This window comes from Carassius carassius, chromosome 14 (genome assembly GCF_963082965.1).
Source record: "Carassius carassius chromosome 14, fCarCar2.1, whole genome shotgun sequence".
Taxonomy (NCBI): domain Eukaryota; kingdom Metazoa; phylum Chordata; class Actinopteri; order Cypriniformes; family Cyprinidae; genus Carassius; species Carassius carassius.
The window spans coordinates 18,801,048-18,816,034 of record NC_081768.1 but is presented as its reverse complement, the minus strand read 5'-3'; the positions used below and the strand labels follow the sequence as shown (position 1 = coordinate 18,816,034).

General features: G+C 37.6%; 1 protein-coding gene across 1 annotated transcript in view; it reads right to left on the bottom strand.

Moving 5' to 3' along the window:
* Positions 1–14,987, bottom strand: part of atrnl1a (attractin-like 1a) — a 375,666-nt gene that overhangs the window by 27,105 nt on the left and 333,574 nt on the right. Inside the window, exon 29 of the mRNA XM_059566501.1 lies at positions 4,430–4,538. Coding sequence (XP_059422484.1) covers positions 4,430–4,538 — 109 coding nt within the window. The remainder of the gene's footprint in view (positions 1–4,429; positions 4,539–14,987) is intronic.

Here is a 14,987-nt window from a genome sequence, read left to right as displayed (position 1 = left end):
ACATTTCTGGGTGAACTTGTGACGATCAAGGACCCAGTGAAACGCAGGAGACGATAGATCCAATCGCAGTATGGGTTTATTTGGGTAATCCAAAGAGAAATCAAACAAGCAGGGGTCAAACTATAAATCCATCTGACAAAGAAACCAACAGGAAACGAAAAGGAACAGGAAAAGGAACTCGGAAGACGAGGAAACTGGGTAATGGAAGGAAAGGACTCCATCAAGACAAACAGGAAAAGACTGGTTAATATAGGGAGGATAATGACTAACAAGTGAAGACACCTGAGGGCAATTAACAGGAGTGCAGGGGGAGGGATGGAGGGCCAGGTAAAATGGGGAAACAGAGACCAAGACAAAGACAAGGAACCCAGGAGGGAGGTGGACCGGCGGAGGATCAGGGGGAGGGACGGAGGGCCTGGTCCATAGATGGAAACGGAGAAGAAGAGGAGGAAAAACAAAAAACAAAACAAAACACAAGTCCAGGAAGGACATAACGTTCAGTCCCCAGGGCCAAACCGACAGGGCAGGAATCCAGAGAGGAGCAAGGTGGAATTGGAGCCCTGCGGTCGAGACAGAAGCCCACCAGGGCGGCGCAGAAGACCACCGCATCTGTGCGGTCGAGACAGAAGCCCACCAGGGCGGCGCAGAAGACCACCACATCCATGCGGTCGAGAACAGAAGCCCACCCGGGCGGCGCAGAAGACCACCGCATCCGTGCGGTCGAGACAGAAGCCCACCAGGGCGGCGCAGAAGACCACCACATCCGTGCGGTCAAGACAGAAGCCCACCCGGGTGGCGCAGAAGACCACCACATCCATGCAGTCGAGACAGAAGCCCACCAAGGCGGCGCAGAAGACCACCACATCCGTGAGGTCGAGACAGAAGCCCACCAGGGAGGCGCAGAAGACCACCACATCCGTGCAGTCGAGACAGAAGCCCACCAGGGCGGCGCAGAAGACCACCACAGTGGGATCGATGACACAGGAGAGCAAGTCTGGTTAGGCAAGTCTGAAACAGAGAACATGAACAAGTTAAGGGTGGCCTCCGTGGCTATGACAGGATCAGTCGAGCGCTCAGAGAGTTCGGCTGAGACGTGACGAGGCTCTGGAAGTTCCTCACAGGCGAGGAGAGACTCTGGTAATTCAGCCGAGACGAGGAGAGGCTCTAGTAGTTCAGCAGAGACGTGGAGAGGCTCTGGTAGTTCAGCAGAGGCGTGGAGAGGCTCTGGTAGTTCAGCAGAGACGTGGAGAGGCTCTGGTAGTTCCACAGAGACGTGGAGAGACTCTGGTAATTCCGTGGTGTTTAGACTGGATTCAAGAAGATCAATGGTGACTTGCCTTTGTCCATGAATATCACCGGTGACTTGAATTGACTCCGGAGTGTCAACAGTAACTTGCCCTGACTCTGGAAGGTCAACGATGACTTGACTTGACTCTGGAAGGTCAACGGTGACTTGACTTGACTCTGGAAGGTCAACGGTGACTTGACTTGACTCTGGAAGGTCAACGGTGACTTGACTTGACTCTGGAGTGTTAACATTGACTAGCCCTGAGTCTTAAGGGTCACCGAGCACCTGACTCGACTCTGGAGGGTCAACGAGCACCTGACTCGACTCTGGAGGGTCAACGGGAACCTGACTCGACTCTGGAGGGTCAACGGGAACCTGACTCGACTCTGGAGGGTCAACGGGAACCTGACTCGACTCTGGAGGGTCAACGGGAACCTGACTCGACTCTGGAAGGTCAATGGGATCCTGACTCGACTCTGGAGGGTCAACTGTGGCTGTCATCCTGTGCAGAGGCGCTGGACAAGCAGCCATCTTGTGCCATGACTCGATTCCCTTTTGGCAGAGTGTGGTCAATTTGACATATCTTGCCCTTCGTTCCATCATACTGGCTGGGGAGCGGGTATGATGTCCCACACCGCTGGATCTCGACATGATGGAGTCCTTCTGTGACGATCGGGGACCCAGTGAAACGCAGGAGACGATAGATCCAATCGCAGTATGGGTTTATTTGGGTAATCCAAGGAAGACGAGGAAACTGGGTAATGGAAGGAAAGGACTCCATCAAGACAAACAGGAAAAGACTCGTTAATATAGGGAGGATAATGACTTACAAGTGAAGACACCTGAGTGCAATTAACAGGAGTGCAATTACTGTGATGAAGGGACAAGTCTTTGTAGGAATTGTAGTGCCTACGGTGAGGTGCCTATGGGGAAGTGAGACCACTAGTGGAGACTCAGGGAAACAGATACCAGACGGCGTGACAGAACTTTGAGTTAACCCTCTGGAGTCGATTCACACGTATACGCTTGATTAGGAATTTTCTCCTGATAACCCCGAAAAGAACTTAAATTACACTTTCAGTTTTGATCATACAGATAAGAGCAATACATCAATCAAATCTGTAAAGGGTCTACTTTTTTGTATACAGACATAATAACAACAAAACTTTGTGCATTTATAAAATAAAGATAACAAACAAGGTCTGCTGTCTGCAGCCTTGGTCTGTGCTGATCTTGATTCGGAGATCCTCAGAAAAAAGAATGAAGCGCTTAATCCAACAGAGATCATAAACATGAGTGAGTCTCTTTTTATTTATTGATATACTTGTATTAGGTTTCACATAACGTGTAAACATTTTACCAGGTAGACTTTTTCCAAACTATAATTCCTGACACAATGTATAATCAAGTGAAACATTATGAAGTTTCAATAACAATATACACTATACCATTCAAACGCTTGATGTAAATAATATAAATGCAACAAATAAATGTAAATGTAACAAATGTAACAAACAATGCTGTTCTTTCAATTTATCAAAAAAAAAAATAATAATAATAAAAACCCTGAAAAAATATTCTCAGCTCTTTTCCACATTAATAATAACAACAATAATAATAATAATAACAACAATACATGTTTTTTTGTTTTGTTTTGTAGAAAATCATTGTGTGACTGGAGCAATGATGCTAAAAATTCAGCTTTGAAAGTCAGCTTTGATTGTTCCTAATAAACTGTTTAACTGCACTTGCAAGTGAAAATTTAATTATTTTGTGGGATAATTAAATATATATTCTAAATAAACTACAAACATAAAATTATATAGATTATTTTATCCTCACATTCTTTCTTGTAACTCTTCCCTCTCAGCTGACAGCACACAGCTGACTGAAGGGCTCATTATGCTTCTCATTGTGTGGGCCTTTGTTTTCTCAGGTGTAAATCACAATGATATTCATGATAGTTGACGCCTACTCGTATATGACTTTTACAAAGAAAAGTGTCTTGGAAAAAATAAATAAATATATTGTTTTCTGTGAGTGAGTAAACAAGATGATTTTCACATAATTTAGAAAGAAGAATTCTAGGCTACAAGATCCAGTTCTCAAAAGTCCCTGGAACCAATGTTCTGTACTTGTTTTATGGCCTTATTCAAGTGATTTAACATTTTTAGTTTTTCACTAACCATGCATAAACATTGTTTTCTCAAAAACACAATCATGTACATACATGCTGCTAAAATATATATATATATTTCTTTACCTTGAACTGAATAAACACATTGCATTATACTAAATACACAAAATAATGTTCTTTTTAGCAACGTCATATGACCCCTTTAAAAAAAGAAAAGACTACTTATAATTAAAGTTTGATTACCTATCCTAATCAAACACACCTGCATGTAATTTTTAAGCAGACCTGAAGACTTTTAGCTGATTTTGGTGTGTTTAATTTGGGTAGCAATGCACAAAGTCAAAAGTAAGATGTAGGCATCTAAATATATTAACATCAATATAACATGTCAGTTTAACATATACTCATTTTTTAAACTTAACATTTAAAGATTGTCAATAATGTGTTCATATATTTTTCTTACATCAATTTTGTAAAGACCTCATGGAATATGAAAACGTGTTTAATAATAGCATGGACAATACAATACATTACTTTTTCACCATCTTAGGGCAATGTTTGAAGATATGTCCTACACCATGGAAAAGCTTGAACTAAGCCACATAAAAACGGCAAAAAACATATATCCTGTAGTCCATTCTCTCCCCTAAAATTCTGTAGTAAATTTCTTGCCTGCCACGTGGTAGGCCCGGGTTTGATTCCTGGCCAATGCAAATGCTATTTTCTTTCAACTGTGCTTCAGGGATTTTTGCTATAAATCTATGTATATGTATCTATGCAAGTGCACGTTAAGATGAAACTCAATCCACATTCCTCAGCCTTGGTTCGATTCCCAGCCAATGCATTTTTTTTGCAAAATGCAAATGCTATTTTCTTTCAACTGTGCTTCAGAGATTTTTTTATGCTAGTGAAAAATGAGTATGTTAAAAATAATTATAGGACCATATGTTAAAATTAAACGTGGAGCTAAAATGTTAAGTAAACATTGAATTGTGAGTTCTCACCACACTGGCCGGGGGGAGGCACTCCAGAAGATGCCCGTGGAAGACTCATCAGCAATGTTTGCACAGCAGCACAATTCCCAGAACATGGCTCCACTGCTACGGGACCAGCCTGAGAGAAAAGAAGAGTGATTAATTCACTGCAAGACACATATGGACTTTTCCTGCAACAACAGTACAGTGGCACAAGCTCCCAGAATTTATGATGTCCAACACAGGGCCATTCATAGCACATAAATAAATAAATTAATTTGGGAAATTGTTAAAAAGTTATTTATGTCATACTAGTGACATAAATAGTTTACTTCAGATTCATGTAAATCAAGTAAATTACCCACAAGTCAGAAATTACTCAGTACTAGTAAACCATGACTGAGTTAACTAATTGTATTGGTCTTCTGCCAGGCAGGGCTCTAACAACACTTTTACACCATAGAGATTAACTTGGCAGACTTTTATACTGTTAGGATCTTCATTTGTTTCCAGATGCCAACTTTTCAGTGACTCCACTATTTTGTATATACTCTGACCATATACAGGAAGTATATTATATTTGTTTGTTTTGAATGAAACAAACACCTTCATTCAGCAAGCTTGTGTCAATCAGAATATTAGAATATGCATATTGATTTATGAAGCATCACGTGACATTGAAGACTGCAGTAATGAATGCTGAAAATTCAGGTTTGTCATCACAGGAATGAATTATATTTTAAAATAAATGAAAATAGAAAAAAATATTTGAACTTGTAACAATATTTCACAGCATTACTGTTTTATAGTGTTTTTGATCAAATAAATACAGCCTTGTTGACCACAAAAGAACAGTAGTGTGTATAATAATATATAAAACTGAAGAGAGCATCTACTGCAAAACATGAGACTGAGCGTAACACAAGAAGCCTGTATTGAATTTTTTCCCTGCCTCCACTTAAGAAAATTCACACACGTTAAAGCATGCAGTTAAGACCATTTAAGCTTCAGTCTAGCTTTTCCAGCATTTTCTTCGAAAAGGCAAAGGTGCCTCATTCAAAGATGCACTGCAGGTTTCCCTTAACAGCTTTATGTTTAAACAAGTGATGAAGTATCTGTAAATGGGGGCCTTGCTTTTTTCACCATTTCACAATCTTTCTATATAGACACCTGAAAGAACAGGCCATGAACTGTACTTCACAAGAACAAAATTCCCTTGAATGCCTGAATGAAACTGCCATCAGTAATAGTCTGATGCAAAACTTGATGGTCAAATTGACCTGAAATTGCTGTAGCATCTCTAAAGTGCCATATTTTGCTCTCTATACTTACTCAAATGTTTTAAAACTCATATACCAAACCAAATAGTGTTTAGAATGCATGTGGAGAGGCAGTTGCCCTGGACTTGATGGCAAGAACTATTCATTTATTAAATTTGACTGCTTAATATTTATAACAAGACATCTTCACAGACATCATATGGAAATGAACTCAGAATGAGCATCTCAGCATCATTGTCTAAATTCATGAGACATAAGGATAATTGATTTATTATGTCAGGAGTCCAACAGATTGAGAAGTCCATCTTATTTCCCATCATCCCCAAGATGATGATCCTCTATGAGATGGTAGCTGTTTGATGGTCAATGAACAATAATGGTTGAATTGAAGCAGTACATCCGCACATCTGTCACCAAAAAAACTATTTTCTTTCACAAAATTCACTTCTGTCACAGAAAATAAATACCATGTTTTAGTGGAGTTGCTAATGCTCACATACAAACATTATAGTTCAATCTCATTCAGTTGTCACTCTGGATTATTTTAAATTTCGACATGGCCAGGGGTAGGCAAGTGCAGTCCTAGAGAGCCGCAGTCCTGCACAGTTCAGCTCCAACCTTGAAAAAAACCCTCACCTGCCTGTACCGTAGTAATCCTGAGTGGATTGATAAGCTTGTTCAGGTGTGTTTGATTAAGGTTGTAGCTGAACTCTGCAGGTCTGCCGCTCTCTAGGACCGAACTTGCCTACCCCTGGACATGGCCAAAGGGCCTAACTGATTTCATTTTAAGCCTGCAACAAAACCATGTCAGGATCCCATCATCTGTTAAGGTGACATAAATTCAATAGGTAAATAAGGCTTATGATTGATTGACTGTAAATGAGGGCAGTACAACCCCTAAACTACACAGAAAAGCACCATCAGGTGGTGAAAGTGGATTTATTCTTGCATTTTAAGGGTTGTTCATACTGCATAAACAAAATGGGCAGAGATTTAAAAATTAATGCATACAGTTAGCCCACTGCTGGGTGTTTGTTTATTATAGAAGCTGCATTACACACATTAAAAGAGTGTTTGAATGACAGGAACCTAAACAGGACATAATTCTTAAATTATGGGTTGCATATGTTAACACCAGCTTACACAATATTTGCTAATAAAGAGTTTAGTGTAAACATAAGTAGTACATGTGGGAAAAATATTTGCCACTGTCTCCCAAATCACATTAATTCTGTATGTTTTCCTATCTAAACCATTGCAGCTTTCTGCGTTTTATAGATTAGATTTATAGATTAGATTTTTAAACAGGGTCTAAAATTAGCTCTTGATCAATGCCAAACATAAGGAAATATTGGTTTTGTTAAGGACATCACATCTGCTAGCTTTAATTTTGTATGTGATCAGAGATTTATAAAACTTTTGCCACTTACAACATTTTTTTTTTTTATGTACTGATGACAATGTTGTCAAAATGATCCCCATCCACAAGTATGCGTAAAAACAAATTAAAATGATGTATTATGCATGCCAGTCCTGTAGAATGCTTGCTGCGAGAGTCTGTGTTTATGGTGATACCGGTGTTAAGCCACAACATGGTTATGTCATTTTCCCACTGCGGCACTGCCAGACATCGTTGTTTTGAATTTTTTATAGTAACAAAAATCATTTTGTTCAGTTAGAGGATGGACACTATTAAAAACTGAACGTGGCTGCTCAATGCAGCGTGCCGAACGAAAGTGGAATCGCAGATCAACAGCAGGAGTCAGATTTCATTTATCACGTGAGGAGAGTCAGGTGTGCTGACTGAAAAGAAGAGTATGGTGAAAGACAAGACAACAGAACATTTAGTTTAAAAACTAAATGCAAAAGCACCTGTTTGGCAATATTTGGGATTTTGAAAAGCCTTTTGACTTTTGCCATTTATCTAAGGTGATTTTGGAAGTTTTTTTTTTTTTTAGGGGTTCAAGCACGAAGTGCTGAAACCCTATTGTAATTGTACTGGTGGCGTTATAGCAACCAGAAGAGCGAAACTGGTCATAACACCGAGACTGTGTGTCGTAGGCTCAAGAGTCTTATATCAATGGAAAGCTGGACACCTGAAGATCATCCGATTTCATTTCCAGTATACAAATTTTTCCGCCATTTTGAATTTTGTTTAAAACCTACTTTTGCGAACTAGTCCGTGGTTTTTTGCCTGATCGGAACCAAACCAGTGCAGAAAGGTTCTATGGAGTCTGAACATCAATAATTATTGAAAAAAAGTTGATATTGCAATTCACGGTCGCTAGGGAGCGCAAAATTAACATTGTGGGAGGAGCCTATTTTACTAAAATGGCTATAACTCCAGAAATCAATGAAATATCTTCACCAAACTGGGTACACATGTATATGAGTTCAGTCTGGGGTCACAGTAAAAAACCGCGGCGATTGGCCACATGGTGGCGCTATAACATGAAAAAAAACCTAAAACAGGCTATAACCACCTGACCGTTAGTCCGATTGACTTGAAAATTGGTATGCAGTGTCTTGGTCCAAGGTGCCATGTGTATCTATGAGGACATTGGCGTATCTCAAAAAGCATGGCCGCCATCGGCCAATGAACTTTGAGCACCTATTAGACAAGGTTAACGGAGGCCAATCGGAACGAAACTCGATGGGCATGTTCGACTCATGGCCCTAGAGGTCTGTAAGAATTTTGAAAGAAATCGGCCACTAGTTGGCGCTAATGAGTTTTTTGGCTCAGTAATCACGTGGTGCTACACAGATTCACAAAATATGCATATCATTTGACTGATCTCCTCGTAATGCACAACTTTGCCTCAAGAACCATTGCTGTCAATCAAATCATAATTAATTATTCACAAATACAACCCGAATTCCGGAAAAGTTGGGACGTTTTTAAATTTTAATAAAATGAAAACTAAAGGAATTTCAAATCACATGAGCCAATATTTTATTCACAATAGAACATAGATAACGTAGCAAATGTTTAAACTGAGAAATTTTACACTTTTATCCACTTAATTAGCTCATTTAAAATTTAATGCCTGCTACAGGTCTCAAAAAAGTTGGCACGGGGGCAACAAATGGCTAAAAAAGCAAGCAGTTTTGAAAAGATTCAGCTCGGAGAACATCTAGTGATTAATTAAGTTAATTGATATCAGGTCTGTAACATGATTAACTATAAAAGCTTTGTCTTAGAGAAGCAAAGTCTCTCAGAAGTAAAGATGGGCAGAGGCTCTCCAATCTGTGAAAGACTGCGTAAAAAAATTGTGGAAAACTTTAAAAACAATGTTCCACAACGTCAAATTGCAAAGGCTTTGCAAATCTCATCATCTACAGTGCATAACATCATCAAAAGATTCAGAGAAACTGGAGAAATCTCTGTGCGTAAGGGACAAGGCCAGAGACCTTTATTGGATGCCCGTGGTCTTCGGGCTCTCAGACGACACTGCATCACTCATCGGCATGATTGTGTCAATGACATTACTAAATGGGCCCAGGAATACTTTCAGAAACCACTGTCGGTAAACACAATCCGCCGTGCCATCAGCAGATGCCAACTAAAGCTCTATCATGCAAAAAGGAAGCCATATGTGAACATGGTCCAGAAGCGCCGTCGTGTCCTGTGGGCCAAGGCTCATTTAAAATGGACTACTTCAAAGTGGAATAGTGTTTTTTGGTCAGACGAGTCCAAATTTGACATTCTTGTTGGAAATCACGGACGCCGTGTCCTCCGGGCTAAAGAGGAGGGAGACCTTCCAGCATGTTATCAGCGTTCAGTTCAAAAGCCAGCATCTCTGATGGTATGGGGGTGCATAAGTGCATACGGTATGGGCAGCTTGCATGTTTTGGAAGGCTCTGTGAATGCTGAAAGGTATATAAAGGTTTTAGAGCAACATATGCTTCCCTCCAAACAACGTCTATTTCAGGGAAGGCCTTGTTTATTTCAGCAGGACAATGCAAAACCACATACTGCAGCTATAACAACAGCATGGCTTCGTCGTAGAAGAGTCCGGGTGCTAACCTGGCCTGCCTGCAGTCCAGATCTTTCACCTATAGAGAACATTTGGCGCATCATTAAACAAAAAATACGTCAAAGACGACCACGAACTCTTCAGCAGCTGGAAATCTATATAAGGCAAGAATGGGACCAAATTCCAACAGCAAAACTCCAGCAACTCATAGCCTCAATGCCCAGACGTCTTCAAAATGTTTTGAAAAGAAAAGGAGATGCTACACCATGGTAAACATGCCCCGTCCCAACTATTTTGAGACCTGTAGCAGAAATCAAAATTGAAATGAGCTCATTTTGTGCATAAAATTGTAAACTTTCTCAGTTTAAACATTTGCTATGTTATCTATGTTCTATTGTGAATAAAATATTGGCTCATGTGATTTGAAAGTCTTTTAGTTTTCATTTTATTAAAATTTAAAAAACGTCCCAACTTTTCCGGAATTCGGGTTGTATGTTAAAAACCTACTTTTGCGAACTAGTCCTAGGTTTTTCGCCCAATCAGAACCGAACAACTGCAGTAATATTCTCTGGACTCTCTAGATCAATAATTATCAACAAAATGTTGAAATTTATCCTTTGGTTAGCTATAACTGGGTCATTTTTAAAAGGGGCGTGGCCAAATATACTCCAAAGCCTATAAAACCTAAACAAAAACTCAAAACTTTACGAAACTTGGTGAAAACATGAAGCAGATGACTCTTAACAAGCATGCAAAGATTCATGGAGATCGGATATAACAGCTATAACAGTAGAAAAGGTCTCTTTATGGTAAATGGCCTCAAATTGGTTGAAAATGCTCATATATTCACCCAAACACTAGATATTCATATCATATGATAGATCTCCTCATTCTGAACAACTTTGCCTCTTGGACTAATGCTGTCAATCAAATCATTCATTAAATATTCACAAATAAGTTTAAAACTTACTTTTGCGAACTAGTCCTAGGTTTTTTGCTTAATCTCGATCAAACGACTACAGAACCATTCTCTGGACTCTCTAGATCAATAATTATCAAAAAAATATTTAATTTTGTACTTTGGTTACCTATAACATGTTTATTTAGAAAAGGGGCGTGGCCAAAATACCCAAAAGCCTATAAAACCTAAACGAAAACTCAAAACTTTACGAAACTTGGTGAAAACATGTGTCAGATTACTCTGAACAAGCATGCAAAGTTTCATGGAGATCGGACCATAGGTGGCGCTATAACAGTAGAAAAGGTCTAAACAACTGGTAATTTTATAATATGTTCTTTACATAATGTACACAAAGGCCTATTAATACAAACAGAAAGCCCACAAATTATCACAACTGTGTAAAATAATGCATAATTTCATTCTAAACAAGCATGCAAAATTTAAGAGCGATTGAGCAAAAAATAACACTATAAGAGTTAAAAAGGTTCAACACAGTGATGTATAAAAAATTGCCATTTATAACCAATAGATGGCAGTGGAAGACCACTATTGGGCTCATTTAACAAACTTAAACAGTATTGTTCAAAGGTTTCATGGATTCATGCCATTTAAAACTGCTTGACGCGGAATTGCCGCTAATTTGAAAGTGAAAGTAAAATGCAAACAGTGCTTTTACAAGCCATTTAAAAGTGAAGGAAAGAGAGGAAAAGAGGGAAAACTCAAATTAACTAAACCCCACCAATGGTAATACCATGTTGTCACATGTCGATTAACCGGTGGGAAAATTTCTTCACCATCACAACCCTATCCAATAGTTGCCAAAATACTATGTGAACGTAATATACTTGTGCATGACATCACTGTTTTTACAAATTTGTGTTTTTGTACTTTGGACAGAGACTTAAGTGTCAAAAAAGTAAATGCTTCCTTTAATCCCTTACATTTTTCCAAGCCTCCATGTGGGATAAATATCAGGGATGCAAACTTATTAGAGGTAAAGAAAGTGACAAAGAAGATGATCTAGGGAAACATTTTTTTTGTAATAAAAATGATTAATTTCAATTAAATTCAAGTTTATTTGTATAGCACTTTTTATGATACAAATCATTGCAAAGCAACTTTAAGAAAATTTTCTACAATACTTAGTAGTAGCTTATCAGTGGTGACTGTCAGTTTATGTGCATATGACAGAAATTTTCAGAAAAATTTATACAAGACGTAATCAACCAGATGATGAACACAATTAACAGCAAAATGATGCAAAATACAGTTTCATGGACATTTAAGTATTCACTCACCCTAAGTAAATCACTCATCGTCAACACAAAGAGCAAAATGTTGATTTTGGACTGTCATTGCAAGTGAATGAATTTAAGACAAAAGGAAGTACACCTACTGTGAGACCTTTATGACTACTGGTGTAATGGGTCTGAAGCTCACGGCTGAGTGTGAGCTGTTGTATTGAACGCCTGTGACTGCACAGCCTCCACTGTGGCCTCAGGCCTTCTGACTATAGGGAGGTGCACAGTGACCGCAGAGGTCAAAGAGGAGTACAATGTTTACTTACATCTGGTCTAAGGTATTCAGTGACAGAGATGCTTCACTTCAGCAGTTGCCATCCAAAGCTTTTACTCTTTGATCTCTAATCAATGACTGCTGTGTGGATGGACATAGAAGTAGTGTACAATTACAAAAGTGTCGCAGCAGAGTATCTTCTCTTTTTCCTTTCCTTTTTTACTTCTATTTTTACTCTTTTATCACCATCATCCTCTTTGCTCTTTTTCCCTCTCAAAAACTCTTATAGTTTGACTAAGCACAAATTCTCTTGTCCCTTTCTCCTTTTCCTCTGACAGATATGGCTAATAGGTTTAAGTACTGAAGCGTACAGACTAATTATACGTTGTACTACCTATGTTTGTGTTAGGTTTCAGAGATGATGAATTCATTAACATGTGGAAATAGGTTCCATTTAATCTTCAAATAATCCTTCATACATCAGTTTCCAAATGAACCTGCCAAAGAGCAGCTTCTTGGAAACATATGTTGAAATACAATGGCCATTAACGTTGCACTCAGCAATATGTTCTTTATTTATGAAGAAAAAAAAAAAATCTCCTAATTATGACATACAGTAATGTCCTCTATGCAAATGGATGAAACTACGAAGAGTTGACTTTGACAGCTATCTAATGTATTGGACCACATACAAACATGCATTCTAGGAAACTAAAATATTAAATTATTAATATAACAATGAATTATACTGAACACTCCATATTTTCATACATTAAATTGCGATAGGACCATATCCTCCCCAAAATAATCTCAAACAGCGTAAACACAGAGGATTTATCAAAGGCTTTTGACAAGGATGATCCTTTTAAAGAAGTTGTACACTTGGATTTTCAGACATGAAAATGCTATAACGTGGTTTGTCAACTACATTTCATCTTAAACTCAGTGCAGTTAGAGGGTTGTACTTCATCTATTATGCGTTTTTGTAAAGGGAGTTCTTCAAGGGTCAGTTCTAGAACCCATTTTATTTTATTGCATTTAGTAATGTTAACAAATCAAACTTTTGATTTTAAAAATGTTTAAGTAAAAGTTTAAATTAATAATTAACCAATATTAATACATTCCACAGAAGTGCTGTTCATTTTTAGTTCATGTTAACTAATGTAGTTAACCCTCTGGAGTCGATTTACGCGTATACGCGTTATGAGGCTTTTTCTCCTGATAACCCCGAAAATAACTTAAATGACAAAAATTGACTTAAAATGAATTTAAGACAGTTTGAAAATAGAAAATGATTTTACATAAAATACAGTGCAATACATAAAATATAGTGTAATCAGTTCGGACATCGCATAGTGCTCATTCTATAAGTGCACAGCTAAACAATGAGCTATAGCTACATTTACTATAAAAGTTATTAATCTTTGTTAAAAAATACAAGTCTTATTTCGTGTTAGCTCATTAAATAACACAGTTGCAACTTTCAATTTTAACAATGTGTTATTAAATATTGGAATACCTAATATTAATGAATGTTCAGAAAAATTTTTTCATTGGCAGTTTATGTTAACTAATGAAGCCATAATGTAAAGTGTGAATGAACAATAAAAGATAAAAAAACTTTCAAACAATATCTAGGGCATTTGTAGTCCAGATTTAAAAAAAAAAAAATGAATGTTTGAAGATAAATAGCCTATTAAGTCTAAATATTTCAGTAGTTGGCTCTGTAATAAACACCACAGGGAAAACACAAATCTGAATGGTTATTTAAAATTATTTAAATATGGTTTAGAAATGTTGTGCATTTTAAGCAGCTGATGGGAATACTATTCTTAAAATCCATTCCAAATTTGGAATAATTTGTAATGTATATTTATTCACGGTATTTAGAAGTGCCCACGATAACAATATCACATAATTTGTAAACATTTTGCTAGTTAGACTTTTTCCAAACTATAATTCCTGACTAAATGTATAATCAAGTGAAACATTATGAAGTTTCAATAACAATATACACTTCCATTCAAAAGCTTGATGTAAATAATATAAATGTAACAAATAAATGTAACTGTAACAAATGTAACAAACAATGGTGTTCTTTCAATTTATCCCCCCCACCCAAAAAAACCTGAAAAAATATTCTCAGCTCTTTTCAACATTAATAATAATGATGATAATAATAACAATAAATGTTTTTTTTTTTTTTTGTAGAAAATCAGATTGTTATTAAAATGATTTCTGAAGGATTGTGTGATTGGAGTAATGATGCAAAAAATTCAGCTTTGATTGTTCCTAATAAACTGTTTATCTGCACTCGCAAGTGAATATTGAATTATGTTGTGGGATAACTAAATATATTCTAAATAAACTACAAACATAAAATTATATACATTTATCTTGTCCTCACATTCTTTCTTTTAACTCTTACCCTCTCAGTCACATAGCTGACTGAAGGGTTTATGCAGCTCATTATGCAGTCCTTTGTCTTCTCAGGTGTAAATCACAATGATATTCATGATAGTTGACGCCTACTCGCATATGACTTACCAACAAGAAGTGTCTTAGAAAATTTAAATCAATATATTGTTTTCTGTAAGTGAGTAAACATGATGATTTTCACATAATTTTGAAAGAAAAATTCTAGGCTACAAGTTACAGTTCTCAAAAGTCCTGGGAACCAATGTTCTTTATGCGTTTTATTGCCTTATTCAAGTGATTTAACATTTTTAGTTCCCTTTCAGTCGGTCACTCTCGACCGACGAATATGGGATATCGCTTCGATAGACCAATCTACTTCGAGTGTAAACTAAACGAGCCAATGCACATTGGCATGCAATTATTGCATCCAGCTGCCA